At 40.8% G+C, this 18,583-nt stretch overlaps 1 protein-coding gene across 1 annotated transcript in view; it reads left to right on the forward strand.

Annotated features, from left to right (window-relative positions):
* The first annotated feature begins 276 nt into the window (after window positions 1–276).
* The window catches only part of dlc1 (DLC1 Rho GTPase activating protein), an 82,279-nt gene continuing 63,972 nt past the window's right edge, over window positions 277–18,583 (forward strand). Inside the window, exons 1-4 of the mRNA XM_084573505.1 lie at window positions 277–574; window positions 1,528–3,480; window positions 9,045–9,179; window positions 9,638–9,751. Of these exons, the coding sequence (XP_084429631.1) occupies window positions 1,576–3,480; window positions 9,045–9,179; window positions 9,638–9,751 (2,154 nt within the window). The 5' untranslated portion in view covers window positions 277–574; window positions 1,528–1,575. The remainder of the gene's footprint in view (window positions 575–1,527; window positions 3,481–9,044; window positions 9,180–9,637; window positions 9,752–18,583) is intronic.

An 18,583-nucleotide genomic window follows, 5' to 3' on the forward strand; every position in this document is an offset into this window, starting at 1 on the left:
ACGTGACTCAGACTCCCTGTCAAAACCAGCGGGGAGGGGACCTGATGAGAAAAGGGATAGAGCGGAGGAGAGCAGGGGTGGAGTGGGGGAAAGAAAACCCGGCCCCTCTTACACCACCCCGACTCTTCAGCAGTCAGCGTCAGCAAAAACCCTAATGTGATCAAGATGGAAGTTGTCTATGGACTTTTCACTGCTTCCCGGCTTTCTTCCTGCCTTTGGGAGCTTCACCGCCTGTCGAACTGTTCTCGAGCGAAGATAGTGCCGGGAGTCCAGAAGATGGCTTGCAAAAACTTAAACTAACTGCTGCTCTTGAACAAAAACAAAAACAAAAAAACATACGTATGTACATCAAGAGTCTTGGAAAGAGCTGGATTCATATTTCCTCAAACGGATCGCTTTCAGCAGATGAATGAAAGGGAAGCTTGCAAAACATCTCTGGACAAGTGAACCTGAAGCAAATACTGGATCTGCAGGCTGTTTGTTGGATTAAATATTTACCTACCGGATTAACACAACATTCAGCGACAGGATTTTGTTATAAAACACTGATTCATCACGGGACAACTTACAAGAAGTAAAGTTTATTACTTCACCTTATAAAGTCTGAAATGTGTTGATGTCAGTTTGGTTGTCAGCTGTTGGTCCGAGGGCAAGTAGAAGGAGCAAGTGCTTTGTGACATTTGTTGCATGCTTATCCCAGAGAACACACAAATGTCCACTTTTTACATCTGTAAAAGAAAACTGAAAAAATAGTTTGAGAAACTAGACAAACGCATCTCAAATTCTGATAAGACTTTCTTTTTGACTCTCTAAGAAAGAGCTCTTATTTGAATTTAAAACATTTCTTTAAAAATCTGTTTCTAAGTTGCACATGAACAGGAATATTGAAATGTTACTGAAATTATTTTATAAAAAAAGGTTCCAGTTATATTCTGTACAATACAGATACTTTTGCATGCACAGTACGATAGAACAATGTGCTACGTCTTAGTTTGATTGCTGTGATAAAATCCACAGTATGTATTTTGATACTGTTGGATGTTCGAAGTTGGATGGCGGACAACCAGCTACTGAGGGGCACTTACTGTCACACCATTCTCATTTTTGTGGGCGTATGGGTAGGTGCAGAGTGACAGCTAACCAACCTCCAGAATAATTCAGACCACTTTTACACAGTTAAAGTGTTTGCCGTTAATTTTTAATCGCATAGATTCAGGTTATTTAGTGTAATTTGTAAGCTGTAATGAGAAATTTAGAATAACTCTGCTTGAAAACATAGATGTTTCAAAAGCTAAGAGTCAGGAGTTCCTGACATCTCATTCTTCCCCAGCTGAGTTTATGCTTTCCAGGAAATTGTGAATGCAGTCTAATTACACCCCTCTTGAACTTCTACTAACTATTCCTTAGGTGTTTACTCAAAAAGTCAAACATTATTTACCATATTGTCGTCTGCACATTCAGTTAGTACAAACTCAGAACTTGGGTGCACTGGCAGTTTCTGATCCCTGTTTCTCTTCTCAATTGTAGCAGATCTGGTTCTCCGTTTTTAGCCTGCCATCAAATGGGCTGTCCACCATGCCGGTAGCCATACGGAAAAGAAGTTGGGAGGACCATGTGACTCACCCTTCAGGATTACAGTACAGCTATGATGATCTGGATCTGGTCTGCTGTCATGGGGTTGACAGTGAGGGGCTTTGGATGGGCTCAGGGGCTTCCAAACAAGGTAGACGGACAAGGTGTGCCTCCATGCCAGAGGGCTGCCACCAACTGTCTACAGATGACCTGGCTCAGACACTAGAGGGGACAGCTTCTGGTATAAACAGTGATACTGTATCAGAACACTTGAAGCTAACGGAAAACAATGGAAAAGTTCCACTGGATTTGCAAGAGTCAGTTCTTGGCTCTCACGTGTTGGTGGGTGCTGACATTCCCCAAAGGGCCGCCTCAGAATCAGAGTATCTCCAAACCACAGTCACTGGGAATTCTGGAGAGTTTTGCTGTAACTCAGGCAGTGGTATGTCAAGTGCAAATATTTCTTGTGCAACTGATAGCCGCAGTCAAACTGAGACAACTATCAATGATGAAATTGACATTGGCACAGAAAGTAGCCAGAGTCACGACATGTGCGATGACGATAACGTCTTTAAAAGTCCACATGTCTCTCGTGAAGAGCAACAATGCATTTCTATCTCTTCAAACAATGGGCATCCTTTGTCTGAGGATGGAGAACAGCCTGGCAAACTTCCAGACAACCAGGAAACAAAGGAGACCCATACAGAGGCTTACGGCAGACCTCCTGAAATCTCTGAGGCCACACGAAACCGGCCCTCTGCTGCTGAACTGGAACCTCAAACTGACCTCCCAGATGTTGGGGAAGGGAATATTTCCATCTCTAACCAAACTGGTGCAAGTGTACATCACAGTTCAGCTAATCCGATGGAGACTAGTATCGCGATGTCACTGGCTAACAAAAATATGGAACCAGTTGTGACTTTAGAAGTAGACAGAAAATGTGGCAAGGGAATAACTGAAATCTGGAGCATAGGTTCTGCTGACAGGATGGATGGATTGAATGACCCAGACACTCTAAATGAAAATACAGGACTTAACCGTCGCTCAACAGACATTCAAGGAGGAGAGCAGGTTCATGGCAACTGTACCGGAGAACTGGATCAGGGTCATGGTTGTGAAATATCCTACCAGACCTTGTTGGGACAGATTCATTTTGAAACGACAACAGTGAACAGCCCTCCGGGAGAAGAAAGTGCACAAACAGAAATCAGCGAGAATGCAGCACATGTCAGGCATGGGACTATTCATTCGGCTGATAATTGTGTCAAAAGTCAGTGTTGCTCTTTGACAGCGACCAGCGGTGTGTCATTTGAACAACTAAATACTGGATATTCAGAAGGAGATACAGACACACAGACTAACACTGTTCAGTGCGCACATCAGTGTGTGAAAACTTCTGTAAGTGATTCAATGGAAAATACTCTTCAAAACTTTTTACCCAAAGAAATTCCTGGTTGTGAGGATCCTGACTTAACTCATCAGACAGAAGAAAATTGTTCAAAACTTGACACTATCCCAGAAGTCAGCCTTGTTGCGGTAGTTAACACCTCTCTGCTGGAGCCAGAAAAGAATACTGATGTCAATAATACCCTTAATCCAGCTGTTCAGCAAGAGGCTACAGAACAATACACCCAAAAACATCCAGCATGTACTACAGAGGTCTACAAGGGACTCCATGGCAACCAAGCCTCTGGTCGTTGCTTTAGTGAGTCACCTGCCTCTGAGGTGGCAGATGGTCACAGTGAACAGCCCAGGCCAGGAGCCACAGTTCCTAGAATGGACGAGTCGGATGAGGCCATACACTCAGTTATTTGCAACAAGACACAGCCGTGCAGTTCAGTTTTAGATGGAACAAATGAGTCCGGAGATCAGAAAGAGGACAGCGTGGTCAAAGTGCGCATGAGAAAGGTAAGACTAAATATGATGTAGATGTAGAAGGGATGCGGTTTGGATAAATTTTGTGGCTTTATTTCCACATAATAGTTGTGATTCTGGCACATCAGCACCTCAAATAAACTTGTCTTTTACAGTGAACGGACAGTTACTGGGCATAAATAGCCCACAAATAATTTTTGTCCCACACTCTGGCAAGGGTCTTGGAAAACAATGACTTCACTCTCACATGCTTACAGATCTCTGAGTGGGGGGATCTGTGAAATGTTTCACTCTTTCTCAACCGCTCATTGCAAAACAAGGTCCTATAAGGGCATGGAGACTAGGAACGCACAAGCCGTTGGAAGCTCTAGCAATTGCTGGGATGAAATGCTTAAACTACTTTGGCTTGCAGATAGTGTGTGTTGTGCTGCTTACTCCTAGCCAGCGTGCTTGTTTATCTCAGTATTGTGGCAAAAACCTAAATAGTAAGTCATGGATTTGGGTTCTCTGCAGCAAAGCAACAGTCAGGGAATTTTCATTATTCACTATTTGTAATTGTCGTATTGTCCCTTTTAGAATGACAACAAGCAATCCATTTACAACGCATGGCCCATTAAGTAGGCATGTTGTTTGGACAAGTTCCATATTGTGAGAATTTAAATTCTTGTGCATCATTCTAGTTGAAGTTGATCGCCCTCTTGTAAGCAGTGACTCTACAGAGTTATCCTTGAGATGGATTGAATGTTGTATTTTTTTCTAGTATTATTCTACGAGTTATAAAATTAATTAGCTTTAATTTAACCCAGGCATGTTCCATTCCTAATCATTATATAGACATTTTCTAATTATCTGGAACTTTCGAATGGATTTTTAAGCTTCTTTAATATATGTTCATAACATGAGGACCAATGTGATTTTATTAAAGCTCTGCCGTTACTGTTTATACATTGGGCTCCAGTATAGCTGCCATCAGATAAGACCTATAAATGTAGATGTTTATTAAAGTTAGCTAAGTTGTACTGATTTTCAGAGGTCATAAACAAATGAAGCACTAACATACATTAAAACAGATTGGGATTTTTTCTCACTGTGTTGGACAATAAAATAAATGTAAGTGTAGCGCTCTGTTGATCACATTGTTTAATATTATGTCACAGTATAATGCAGTGGGGATGAATTAATAGTACTATGTCGTCATAGTCTGTTGTAAACTGTTTTTCTTTGCATTCATCTACATCAATGATGTGTGCTACCATGTTGCTTATAAAGACTAACACAACCGGTTTCCAGCAGTAAAATACCAGCACATAATAAAATGCAAGCCTTTTAACCTGCAATAGAAAGCCTAAAATCAGACTGTGTTCTCGATGCGTCACACAATGATTAGTTGTATAATGCTAAAGATTTTCCACTTTTCGCTGCATTATTCCTGCATAAATTGCATAGAGACTTTAGCGCTTCTCTCAGTCATGACTAATGTTGACATCACTTCATCAGCTGCCAAAAACAAGAGGTCACAGTCCAGTGTGGCCACATGTGAAAAAAAAAGAAAAAAAGAGTGCCACATTTACCCCTTGCTCTACTTCTAATCCTAGGAAGACTTTAAATATCTGAAAAAGCTGGCTCTTGGAACTCCAAGAGAGGATTTTAGCCATAAAAGTACAAGGCGCCAAGGCAATCCATCCACCATATGGTAATGGGTTTCCTCTTCTTTGACAGCAGTTAAGGGATTTTAACTATCGAGTGTATTTACATTCTTTACGTAGGCAATTTACTGCAAAAATGTGCCGTAGAGACGGTCATGATGACCGAAAAGGAAATTAGGCAGTTAAAATAAACACTAGGGAAGTCGCATTTAAAATTTGGTATGGAGAAAAGACTTAGAAAGTCTTGAATATCTTGATGAGAATTACAGAGCTTACATCATTATCTCCTGGACAATGGCAACAGCAACCTGGAATGATCTGTGACAAGATATTGCACTAATGAATATGTCCCCAGTGGACCATGTTGTTGCAGATTCAGTTTGCAAAATGAACCCATCTGGTTTGCATAATGGCTTGAGATTAACCTGATATTGGGCTTTGTTTCTGTGTTTATTTGTTTTAGCAACAAGGCCTTATCCTGACCCTAGGGCCAAACTGGCTCAACAGTCATTTATCTGGCAGCAGACGACTTGGCAACATCACCCTCAGTGCTCCTTCTTTCTCTTTTTCTGCCTTTCTGTCTGTATCGGTTAATTAAATAATCTTTCGTTCGCTGTTAATGAATAAAATACTTACATTAATCATATTGAATTCACAGTATTTTGTATGTAAAATACTATAATTAACTGAGCGGAGAAAGAAACACTGTTTAGTTTGAGGAATGGGATGCAGACTGGATGGAAGTGGGGGGTTTGAAAAGAGAGCAAGGAAAGGAGAAGGAGGGATCTAAGAGTTCAAACAGTGTGGGAACCATCTCCCATCTCAAAAAAACAGGAAGTTGAGAGGAATGTAACAGAAGCCTCAAAAATGGGAAAGACAGAAAAGAAACCTTCTGAGAACACCCAAACCACCAGAATGCCCCTAAAAAACTTTGCTTCTCTGAGGCAACTGAAGTTACACTGCACTTGTTTTTTACACTGCCGTTTTGTGGTTGTTATTGCCATCCCGAGCCAGATGCTTTTGTTCATTCAGTGAGGGCTCGTAAAGATGTCATTGTTTTACCGCGGTACAATGTTTCATTGTGATACTCTGCCAAGGAGACAGAACGTAGCGATGTGCACTGCCACTAGCTAGGAACGGCAGTGAATGCACCAGTGTGAGACGCATTTCCATGATACACATGGCCCTCAATGTTGTCTATTTGCTCTCTCAGCAAACCCAATAGGAACTGCTTTTGACAGCCTAATTGGGCACTAACTGGAAAATAAATGTAAGCACTGGTCATGAGACATTAGGGATTGAGCTGGAAGCCAGGCGCAGGGCTGAGGCTATAGCCGAGGCTCACATTGCATCTCATATGAATGTTGTCATCCACACACACCCATCGTAAACCTAATTTCACAAAATCTTTCTATTCTATTATGTACTTACTTTACACCGATCAGGCATAACATTATGACCACCTTCCTAATATTGTGTAAGTCTCCCTTGTGCCTCCAAAACAGTTCTGACTCATCAGAATGGACATGGGCCTTCTGAGGGTGTCCTGTGATGTCTGGAAACAGAGTGTTGTTAGTGGGGGCCTTTGGGTCCTATGGGTTGAGGGGAGGGCCTGTGCATCAGGCATGTTCTAGTGCATCGCACAAATACTCAGTTTGGGATCTAGTGAATTTGGAGGCCAGGTCAACACCTTGTGCTGTTTTCCATGTTTTTTGAGTTGTTCCGAAACAGTTTTTGTCTGTGTGTCTGTGTCAGGCTGCATCCTGGTGGGGAGGCTCCACATGAATGCCAGGTCCAAACGATTCCCAGCAGAACATTGTATTGTCACAAGATGGTCAATGTTATTTACTTCTAGCTGTCAGTGGTCATAATGTTGTGGCTGATCGGTGTACTGCCGTGGCCAAAAGTTTTGAGAATGACACAAATATTCTTTTTCACAAAGTCTGCTGCCATATTTTGTATGACGGCAATTAGCATACTCCAGAATGTTATGAATAGTGATCCGATGAATTGCAATTAATCTTTGCCATGAAAATGAACTTAATCAAAAAATAAATAAATAAATAAAATACATTTCCACTGCATTTCAGCCCTGTCACAAAAGGACCAGCTGACATCATGTCAGTGATTCTCTCGTTAACACAGGTGAGAGTGCTGACAAGGACAAGGCTGGAGATCACTCTGTCATGCTGGCTGAGTTAGAATGAAGCTTTAAAAGGAGGGTGGTGCTTGAAATCATTGTTCTTCCTCTGTTTACCACGGTTACCTGCAAGGAAACACATGCAGTCATCATTGCTTTGCACAAAAAGAGCTTCACATGCAAGGATATTGCTGCTTGTAAGATTGCATCTAAATAAACCATTTATCGGATCTTCAAGAACTTCAAGGAGAAAGGTTCAATTGTTGTGAAGAAGGCTTCAGGGTGCCGAAGATAGTCCAGCAATTGCCAGGGCTGTCTCCTACAGTTGATTCAGCTGAGCTATCGGGGCACCACCAGTGCAGTGCTTGCTCAGGAATGGCAGCAGGCCCGTATGTGTGCATCTACCAGATTGTCAGATGTAAAAAAGATCTAAACACTGAAGCAGCAAACTTTGTGAAAACCAGTGCTTGTGTCATTCTCAAAACTTTTGGCCACGGCTGTATAACCAAATGAGATTAATCTTTGAGGTATCCCGTCTAGGACACAGACACGGCACATTAAACCAGTCTTACATCTGCATGTTAACAAGACTTGATCTTTGCACATACAGTCACAGGCTGAGTGTCTCATGAGCTCACCCTCATTACGTGTTTTAAATGTTCTGTTGGTGATTGTAACAAGGTTTGTTTGGAACTAAAAAGGTCAGCAATGAAAAGTCTTGAAGTTCTTCTCAGAGAGAATTTCAAGACAGGGAGTCACACCCAGTGCCAAGATAAAAGAAAGGCTGAAGGAAATGAAAATAACCACTACTGAAAGTTATTTTACAGACTTTAGAACATGTTACAGGGGCTTGTATTGCATGAAACCAAATAGAGCTGAAGGGTGGTCGGTGGAGTGTGAAACTGAGCTGCATATCATTCAGCTTGTCTTACTGGAGCCATACCACCTGAGGTCAGTGTGAGACATGTTTAAGGCTGGATAGAGGAGAGTGACTGCAGATTAGAGGGCTGTTGCATACATATTGTAAGTAGTGATGGTGATGATGCAAAAGAAACAAACCTGAAATGCTGTGTTAGCGCAATTATTTAAGTGAAGAAAGAAAAAGTGTGCAAAGAAAGAGTTTTTGTACCAGAAAAATAAAAGAAGTAAGGGAAAGAAAGTAGCCATAGTTTAGAAAGTAGAGTTTTTCAATATTTTTTGATATAAAGGCCAGAGAAGGTATAGATTGGCATGGAATACAGTTGAGACTTTTTTATTGTATAGAGCTGTCACACAAGAGTATAATTCATAAATTGGGTGTAATTTGCACCTAGATCACATTTTAATACAATGAGGCACAATGGATTGAGATGAGTTAATAATGACGACTTCCTGCAAGCTGGTAAGAAGCTGATAAATCTGTAAATTATATGGCATACAAGCTAATCTTCTCTAATGTATTTCTGATTAAATAAAAGAAATCTTTCAAAGAAATTATCTAAATTCATAGGAGGAAAGCAGCTTATCAATTTGATGTGAAGAAAAAAAACTGAGGAAATGCATAGATCTTAATCACTGATTTATGTCATTAGATAACTACACAATTCAACAGAAAACACAAAACACATTAAGCCAACCCCACACTTCTCATTTTGTTAGAAAATACAGCATAACATTTTCACATACAGTATTTTTTTCATTTCTTCTGGCAAAGTTTGATTCCCATTCTTATCCTCTGGTCACGGATGAGGGAGGTTTTCTCCAGAGATTGATTCTTAGCACCATAAAGTTTTTGCTGTCATTAAATTTGTCTTTACTGTCTCTTTATTCAGCATGAGCATGTTCGTCTGGACTCAATGGTGCTGCTGATGATGAAGCTGGACCAGCTGGATCAGGAAATTGAGAATGCTCTCAGTGCCACCTCCTCTATGGACAGCACCCCCACCCTCCATCGACGGCATATCCTGGTACACACATAAATATGCCCCCTAGCTACTTAAACTGCACCGTAGCTCTTAATTTAAACACAACCACACCCATACTGCACCCAGTGGATCCTTACCAACGACTAGTGAAAATGAATGTATGCTAATATAGCAGTCCTGCAATAAATCTTATCTGCATGAAGGTTATAGTATTCAGCATTTGTTTAAAATAACAGAGAGAGCTGTTGATTCTGCTGTGATATCATTTTGGTGGCTGTGGTTTGTAGTACTATTGAACTGTTCCTATTATTTTGACAACCCCATTTCAGTCAGTGGGCTAGGCTAAATACCGGAAACACTTTTGTGTCTAATTCAATATAGTTTAACAGCACCACAAACTACATCCTCCATGATATACCATGACCTGGATGACTGAGAACCTATATGCTTTATGTATTGTATACTAAACACCTGCACAATTTATTTATTTACTTTTGTAGGAGTTTGATTTTGGACCCATGCCAGCAGCATCGCAAACCCCACAACTGCCACATGCTCCTCCTGATGTCTCCTCGGGATCTGTACCATCGCTTGGAGCAAAACCTAAGAGTGGGGTAAGTCACGAGGTCCTTCTCATATTGGAGTGCAGCAAAACTAGGCTTCAGACTGAAGCTAAACCGATCATATTTTGAGACAAATGTCATCAAAGTGATTTTTATTCAAAAAAGAATAAGTCACAGCTGTGGTATGACATCACTTAACTGGAAATGTTCTTCAGCAATATAGCCATAGGCAAACTAGGCAACTATGAGTAAACCATGTTTTCCTCGTTGTCATATCAATGTTTGGACAAGTCTGTTGCTGTAATGTTGATTTCAGTAACATGGGCACTCATGATACATCACTGATGCTAGGCTAGACAAAATTAGTCTGCATCATTTAAAGGCATGATGAAGGTTTTCCACATGGCAACTGGATAGCTGGGTAAACTTATTAAATCATGTAAAGTTAATTATTTCCATTAGAGAGAAATATGTTATTTATTGTGATATATTTACAATTCAAATACACAAAAAATACTTAATGTGCAATCAGCCGTCTATCTTTCCACACAGCACTGAAACTAGAATTACAATCATATGTTGGATTATAAGACGTTGAGAAACATTAGTTTTGGCTCTGTGGTGTTCTCTGGTTTCTTTCATGTGACAACAATTAAACATTTTTGCATTGTATTTGGTGTATTTCTGTACAGAAAGTAATTTCCCCCCCTCGTCTATCTTGAGGTTATCTTGGAGTTTAATTAAAAACAGCAACAGGGCACACACACACACATACACACACACACACACACGCGCTCACATTGAATCTCCCAATTGTAGGAATGTCCCCCAGCTCTTAGGGCTTAGCCAAGCAGACGTTAAAACTCTATAATTAGCTGGTTCCAAAGAGCTAGACCCCTTCACCCCAACAAAGGGGTCAGAAAGGGGGTCTGTGAGGTGAAAAGCCAGGACAAGGGGGGGTTCACGCTTCAAGTGTGACGTGTGTCTTTAAACCCCTTGCTTGCTCACTTAATGATTTTGTCAGCCTTGCGTAGCCATTGCCCATAGAACTGCCAAAATGTGAACGAGGCCAACAACTAATGCAACTTCTTGAACGGAAATGTAAAAAACAATGACAAAAACTGTTCTGAGACATGTTATCTTAAGATACTAGTTGTGATGCATTAAAGGATAACTGAAAATGTCAAGCAGGATGTTTCTGTTGCAAAACCATCCCCTTATCTAACTAGAACAAAACACTGCCGCTTTGGGAAATGTCAGAATTGAGCCTTGACAAGAAGGATATTTCACATTCCTAGATTATCTTTTGTATTTCTATATATTCTCTTTCAATTTTTCTGCCGTCACACAAGTGAGCTCTTGGTTAATTTAACAGGTACAGATCAACATGCACGATATGTGACGTATTATGTCTGTGGTCAAAACCACATGGTCCATTCCTGCAGTAACCCAAGGTAACTCACTAAGCTTAGGTAAACAGAGCTTTCACTGCGCCTAATAGGACGCTTTTTACAGTGGAGGCCCCGCGGGGTGATTGATTGAGGCCAAAGAGATGATGACTTTGTGAAGGGGATTCTCAGTAGGTAATAGTTGCAGAGGACTTTTGAGTCCTTTCAGAGTTAAAATGTTGTGACACCCACTTAATCTTTTTAGCCAGACAATACAAATCCTTTAAATGATGTAAACACGAGGCAGATGTGAGAAGAGAAGAACCAGGGTTGTGGTTGAAGCTTCAGTTTAACTAGACTTGATTTTGGGGGTTTACAAAATATATGCATACCCATACAAAGACAATAGACCACACGATCGAGACACTATAAACTTCTTTTTCAGAATTAAATTTTAACAACAAAAAAATACTGTAAAAAAATAATATATTGAGAACATACACTCACCTCCTCTCAAGAAGTTATTTTCAAGTTCACACAGTTTACAGCAAACACGATACATCCTTTAAGCAAACCAGTAGTGAGTGTCTTCTACACAGAAGTTCCTCACACGTCACACTTCTGTAATTTATGAGAAGAGGTACAAGCAGTCACGGAAAGACAAGCCGTGTGGACCAATTACAACAGAACCTTGACACTGTAGGTTCCCGGATAAATAGCACCATGCAGAAGGTCAGCAAGAAGTTCAAATCTGAAGTCTGTGAGAGTAAAATATGAGCATAGTCACATGATTACAATATGAACGGATACAGAAATGTACCTGGACATTAAGACAGATGTGAATCCGTCTCATCTAATGTCTTGTGCATGACTTCAGAAGGCCGGCAGGTGCATGTGTACTTTGACTGTTTGTAGAGGCTGTGTACCATGAAGTGCTTATCATTTTGCATTTGCATTCCTTCGATCTTGTGCTGGATTATGTAAGAAGTAACTGGTGTTTGTGTGATCACTGTTCCCGTGACGCCTCCTGACATTCAGAGTAACACTTTGGCGTTATTGTTCCAAGCACCCTCTCATGTCGTTCTGTCTTTTATGCAACCATGATAAACATTAAGTGGTGGTATGTGGCTGTGTGAGTTTGTGGTGAGTGGACATTCACTTGGTTGTGTGCCATTCACTCGCTATGCTGGATAAGGCACTGGGTTCATGTGAATACATTCTGGCATTCTTGGCTCTTTGCTAGCTTAGCTGGTGGCTATTGTTAGCCTTCAGCAGGTGGCTGTTATTCTTGCATCGAATGTGGGGCTAACATCTAGCGGATGTTGTGCCACAGCAGGTGTTTTTTTTTTTTTTTTTCTTATGCTGGAGCTGCTATTCTTTACTCAAATTGTTATTGTTGGCAGGTTTCTGTTACTTGCTTAGTGTAGCAGGTGTCTTGCACTGTTGTTTGGCCTGTTGTGTTGCAACAGGTGTCATATTCTATTTATGTCTGCAACTAATGATTATTTTCATTATGGGTTTATCTGTTGACTATTTTTCCAATTAATGGATTCATCATTTCGTCTATAGAATGTCAGAGAATTGAGGAAAAAGTGGCTTAAAGTCAAGGTGACGTCTTCATGTGTCTTTTCTAAAACTCCAAGACAGATTACAGTCACAAGACAAAGATGGTAAAAACTATTAAACATTTAAAGTGTGCAACCAACAAAAAAACAACAACAAATGATTAAACAATAACAAATCATTCTTCGTGTCTAATTATATTCTCTGTAGTGTAGTTATGTTAAATTTAGTTCTGCCTTTTAAGTAGTGGTACATTTGCTTGTCATATCTGTCTTAGACTACCCATTATTAATTTGCATATACGGTTACAGTCAGTAATTAAGGTATGCACAGTGTTAGAGCCATTTGTTATGTGAGTCTATTTTTAGAGCTGTGCTGCTGCAAAGGATGTGCCAAGCCACAGAGGCGGGTGGAGACTGCTGACCCCTGACCACCTTCCTCTGAATGTTACAGTCGGAAACAACATATCAGTCACCTTTTGCTGTTCCCACCAGAAAGCCATATAAGAAAGAATCCTCTAAAGACCCGGAGAAGCTAGTGAACAACACAACGGCTTTCCTGTTAAACTTAGCACCGGGGGTGTTTTACATGTCATGAATGTGGTGACAGGGAAGGTGCTGCCTTAAACCAGCCGTCATCCTCTTCGTCTTTGGTAAACATGCCATAACAGGGCAGCCTTTCACCCCTTGTTTGTATCTGTATTCCGTCTCCACGACAACAGGAGTCAGGAGTCAAATACTATTTCTGCCACCTCCTCTGGTGGTGTTTTTTTTCTGACTGTGAATTTTGAAAATACCATATTTCCATAGCTGGCTTCAAGAGGAGATGATTGATTGAGAGATATTTCTGTTCCAGGATGATGGAAAGACTTTCGTCCCTGTCAGTAGATTATATATGAACATAGCTCGTTATCTGTCTGTGGTCTGGTGGACAATAGGAGCGCCGTGGTTTGCGTGCTAAGGTCACTAGCAGATCTCTGCTCTGTCCTTCCTCCATGTTCCGGTTTGGCAGGCTCACAGTCCCCAAACATCCTTCATCTAAACCACACCTTCTCAATACCCCAGTCACATAAAAGACCCATTATTTTGCTACTCTTACTGACTTTTATTTATCGTTACACTTGCTCCCACACTCATCCATTCCTGTCCTTGGTCAGTAGTCAACACAATGTGCAACAGGCATAATTATGTTTGCTTGCATTCCACCCACATATTTGGCTTATAGACTGTAGTAGGCTGTAGGCTGAGTCAGTGAGCTATGAAGCCAACCACCATTCATTCTGATATGGACTGTCGGTAGTGGTTCTGTCATGGCCATGCTAGCTGCTTTGTGTCATTGTCCCCAAGGTCACTCCTCTGCTGAGCACAGCTGTAACAAGGAGACAAACACAGACCCGCTGTGGTTTACAAAAAGAGGGTAAGAAAAAAGAAAAGGTTTATGTTTGGAACAGGATGTGGAAAATGAACTTCTCTTCAACCCCCTCAAGGAAATCAGGTTTTTCCTGTCGATTCAAGGCTATAACTGTTACATAAAGCTCTCCAGCTGAAGGGAGACTGATTTAATATATTTCTCATTTTCCATGAGTAATTACCAAATACCAAAATCTAAGTAGAGCATTCAGGCAAAACACTGAAATTGTACGCATGTATCAGCATGACTGCCTTCTGAACATTTTGTCAAAATAGATTTAACCTATGATCGACTTAATTATTTCAGCGAGTGTATTTTCTGTTTTAGCATCCTTGTGGAAGTCAAATATCACATAAATCACTGTGTTTACCCCCTTTGCTCAATGGCAACTCTCTGCTTGTTTTTATGACAGCATGCTGTGGCATGGCGCCTACATCACATCAGCTTAATCACTAAAGTGATTCACTGGCTCCATGTGGGTTTTGGTCCCCTTTTTTTTAACATAATGGATCATAATTTTCCCTCCATCATTAAAACATAGTTTCACTGTGTTTTTGCTAATGAGTACTAGTTGGTAGTGTTTAAGGCACGTACTGAGTCAATGAAGCAAAACGTGAATTGATTACGTAAATCCGACAGTAAAAAGCAGCAAGGAATTGTTGCAAGATGATGGTACTTGTTGACAGTAAATCTTAGGGATGAGTGGAAAATGCAGGCATCTTGAAACACCCCTGCAGCCCACTGATAATGAAGCGCCATAAATCACAGCACGAACAAACAAACCAAATGCACTCGCAGAAACACACAGACACATAATCATACACAGGAATGCACTGTAACACCAGGTGAAATTGAAGCAACGCTGTATCCAGCCGTGTGGTTCATGGTTTTAATTGGGACATCGGGCATGTGTTCCCATTTTTGTTTGGGACGTGTGTTTCTACTGGTGTTTGCCTTGCAGTCACATTACCTCAGTCAAGATACTCGTAGGGGTGTTGCTCAGTTGATCATATTTTCCACCAGTTTTAAATGTCTTAAGGAGTGAATGTGGCCTAATCACCAATTGTTTGTTGTTGTTGAGTGTTCGTTTTGAATTTAGCTAAGTGTCTTTTTGACTGTTTGCTGGATTTACTGTTAGGCCACCCAGTATTCAAGGCTGTACTGGCCTGGACTGGCTAAATGCAATGTTCTTAAAAGTGAATAGTTCTTCAGTAGATAACAAAAAAGTGGCCCAGCAAGGTCTCACCCACTGGTCCTTCTGGTACATCAGTAAACCACAGTATTGCTATCGGGCCACCACAGTCTGCTTTCTCCCCCAAAAGTTAGCAGCTAATCCATCGGCTTGTTTTGGGGTCAGAATAACCAGATTTACAGACCCACCAGCTATTTTTCTTAAACCATTCTAGTCCAAAAAAACAAAACCAAATAAAAAAAGAAAGGAAAAAGGTTGCATTTGTATATTCTCCTCATGTACAGACACAAGTCTTAAGTAAGTTTAGTTTGATTCTACCTCTCAGCACACCTAAAATCGACACCTTTTTGCTCAACATTTTTATACCAAATTTTGCATTTTTCCAAAACAAATCCTTTGACGTTTTCTTTGCTTAGTTTGAGGGTATCTACAAAAATCCACACTTTTTATTTCATGGTATGCTTAATGAACTAGTCAGTTTGGATCTATTAAAACTAGTCATTCATCATGCATATGTGAGTGCCGTGCATTTGAAACCAGGTACCTAAATGTAATTAAAACATGCAGTGCAAACTATGCTGTTCACACTGAGGTTCAATGAACAGTGATCCTTGCAAGGTTCCTTTTTTCTTCAAGCAGTAAATTTATTTACAAGGTGTAGAAGTGGGACTTATTTTACCTGAGTAATGTTCTTCATGCTTTATAAATGCTGAAGATGTTTTGAGTTTGAATATAAGATGCATGCAGTAGTTTCTTTTATACTTTTTTTGAGGAAAGGCTGTAACATGATTCATAGATAGACATGCAAAATTCTAAGTAGATATTTTGCGGTAATACCAGTCAGTCAATCGCTTCTGAGTGACCTAAGAAGCAATGTTTGGTTTTGACCAGGTACTTTTAGGAGGAACAGTCTGGTGGCCACACAGATTTAGAGCTACTGTCTTATCCAATGATGGATTCCAAGGTCCAGTCAATAGTTCAGAGTTTATGGTCCAGGAGTCCAGCACTAAATCCCTCCAGACACTGCCTGGAACCAGAAGCCCATTGCTTTGGCCTACTCATGTATACAACGACAAATAGGTGTGCGCATCTCACCTTCCTTCACACCCTGTTGACACCCGTACTCCATAGTGAACATAACTCATGACTCAAGGTCGAAGAGGTCTCTGTTGGTAGTCTGAATTAGTGTGTGTGTGTGTGTGTGTGTGTGTTGAGTTAGTGCACAGTGAGAGTGGTAAAATCATTAACCTCCGCAACTGAATGAGAACCCATTCATGCTAAAGGTTTCACACGGGCTTTTAGTGTCAATAAATGTAACTGAGATATGTTCAAGCATCACCAAGTTGTTTTCTTTTCAAATAGCTGTTAACTACAACATCTGTACACTAATATATATTTTTTTCTGCAGGAAATGTTCCAACGCATCATTACACCAAATCCTCGCATTAGTTCCTGTTGACACACTCCAAGTGTGACATATGGAGACTATTAAAACGGGGAAAGGGGATGCAGGGGAGAAATGAGAACGCATGAGGGGTTGGGAGTGTTGTGGGGGGGTTGGACTTTTCCTCAAGGGGAAGGCTAAAATGAAATTGTTTCCCACGTTTCCTCACACACGTGCACTCTTGGGTCGGCAGAGCATGGAGACTAAATTCCTTTGTAAATGCAGGGCAGAAAGAGCGCATTCATGCCAGTCAAAAAACAGAAATGGGCTCCAGATAACATCTCTCAAGGGTCCTAGGCGGGCGTGCACGTACACTCACACACACGTCTCTCGTCCCTCTGTCTATCACCCACAGTTACCCTATACATCTTGTGCTGGAGACACAAGCTTACCTGAACATAAGACATCTGCACCAATTTAGCCATTTGTGTTAAGTGGTGGAGAAAAAGGTTTGGGTTAGCCTGAGCCCCCTAATCCTTGGCCAGCGCAGACCATGGGTGGTCACACATACACTCACACATACTGCAGCTGCAGTGTTAGAAGGGGGATGGGGATGAGAGGCTGGTGGTGGGCTTAAAACAGATTTGGTGGACTGCTTGGGTTTGTTGTGCAACAGCCACATGCCAATGACTTGCTTAACATCTCTGACAGACTCACACAGAAAAGCATGTGCATACAGCCACACACTATGCAGCAACAAATTAACAGTCCCTGCCAGGGCTTGCGTATTGTACTTCCAAAAACTACTGTCAAGTATTAAAGTTAGCATATAAACTTAACAAACTCATGCCGTTCAGTCAGCATTAATTAATATGCTAGCTGGAAGTTGGATGAAATGTGTCTGACGCTTCCTAATATTTCAATTTAGTGAAAGACAGGGATAAAAAAAAACATTTGGATTTAAAATGTTTTAATTCTTGCGGAAGAGCTAGAACCACATAAAGCATAGTACACGATGAACTGGATGTCATAGGGGATGTTGAATTCAAAATGTTGCAGAATTTCTTGTTTTAGGGCAACGTTATTGTACGACTGCTTGTTCAGTGACGTTTCAGAAATGTTATTTATTAATTAAATCTATAAAATGATCCCTAAGAAACAGGTTCCTCTTTCTCAAAGTAAGGTCAATGCAACCCTAGAATTATACTGGTACAAGTAAATACAGTAAAAATGCCGAAGACATTTACTATAACTTCTGCTCGTCAACACTTTTCCATCAAACACTGCAACAATCAAACTGAATTCTCTAAGAGTAATAAACTATCATTAAAGGTCAAAGTTCTGCTTGAGATTTTGTCAACTCAAAGACGTGGAAATACTTAGAAAAAGTTTTCTTCGAGTATTTTTGAAATATCTTCACTAAAACAAATCAGTTTATGGGTAAAAAGGACTGAACTGCAGGCTACAGTAATACAATAATAACCCTACTGTGGGGAAATCATCAGGCCCACATGCTTCCAGGTCGCTACACACATGTGTAAGGAAAACACATACCATACCCCCTGCACCCCAACACAACCAACTTCTACTAAATTAGTGGCAGTAAATGAGGCAGCTGACGCTTATGTGTTCCCTAGTGGACACTTGACGCGGCCTGGACAACCCCACACTGGGTCAACTTGCACTGTGGCATGCCAGCAGGAGCGCAGGCAAACATCTAGAAAATATGCGACCGTGGTGCTATGAAAACACTGGTACTTACTGGTACCCATTCCTTCACATTCTTGTTATTCCATGTGGTCTCTGACTCAGATTCGCACGTCTGTAATTGCTGTTATGAAGCAAAACACAGCATTGTGTGAAGGTGAGCTGTACACTGTGCGTAAGTGACTTCATGGGTCATTGAAAGAAACCCATGGTGTGGTGTTTACACAATAGGAAGGGTA

This window comes from Chelon labrosus (assembly GCF_963514085.1).
Source record: "Chelon labrosus genome assembly, chromosome: 2".
NCBI lineage: Eukaryota > Metazoa > Chordata > Actinopteri > Mugiliformes > Mugilidae > Chelon > Chelon labrosus.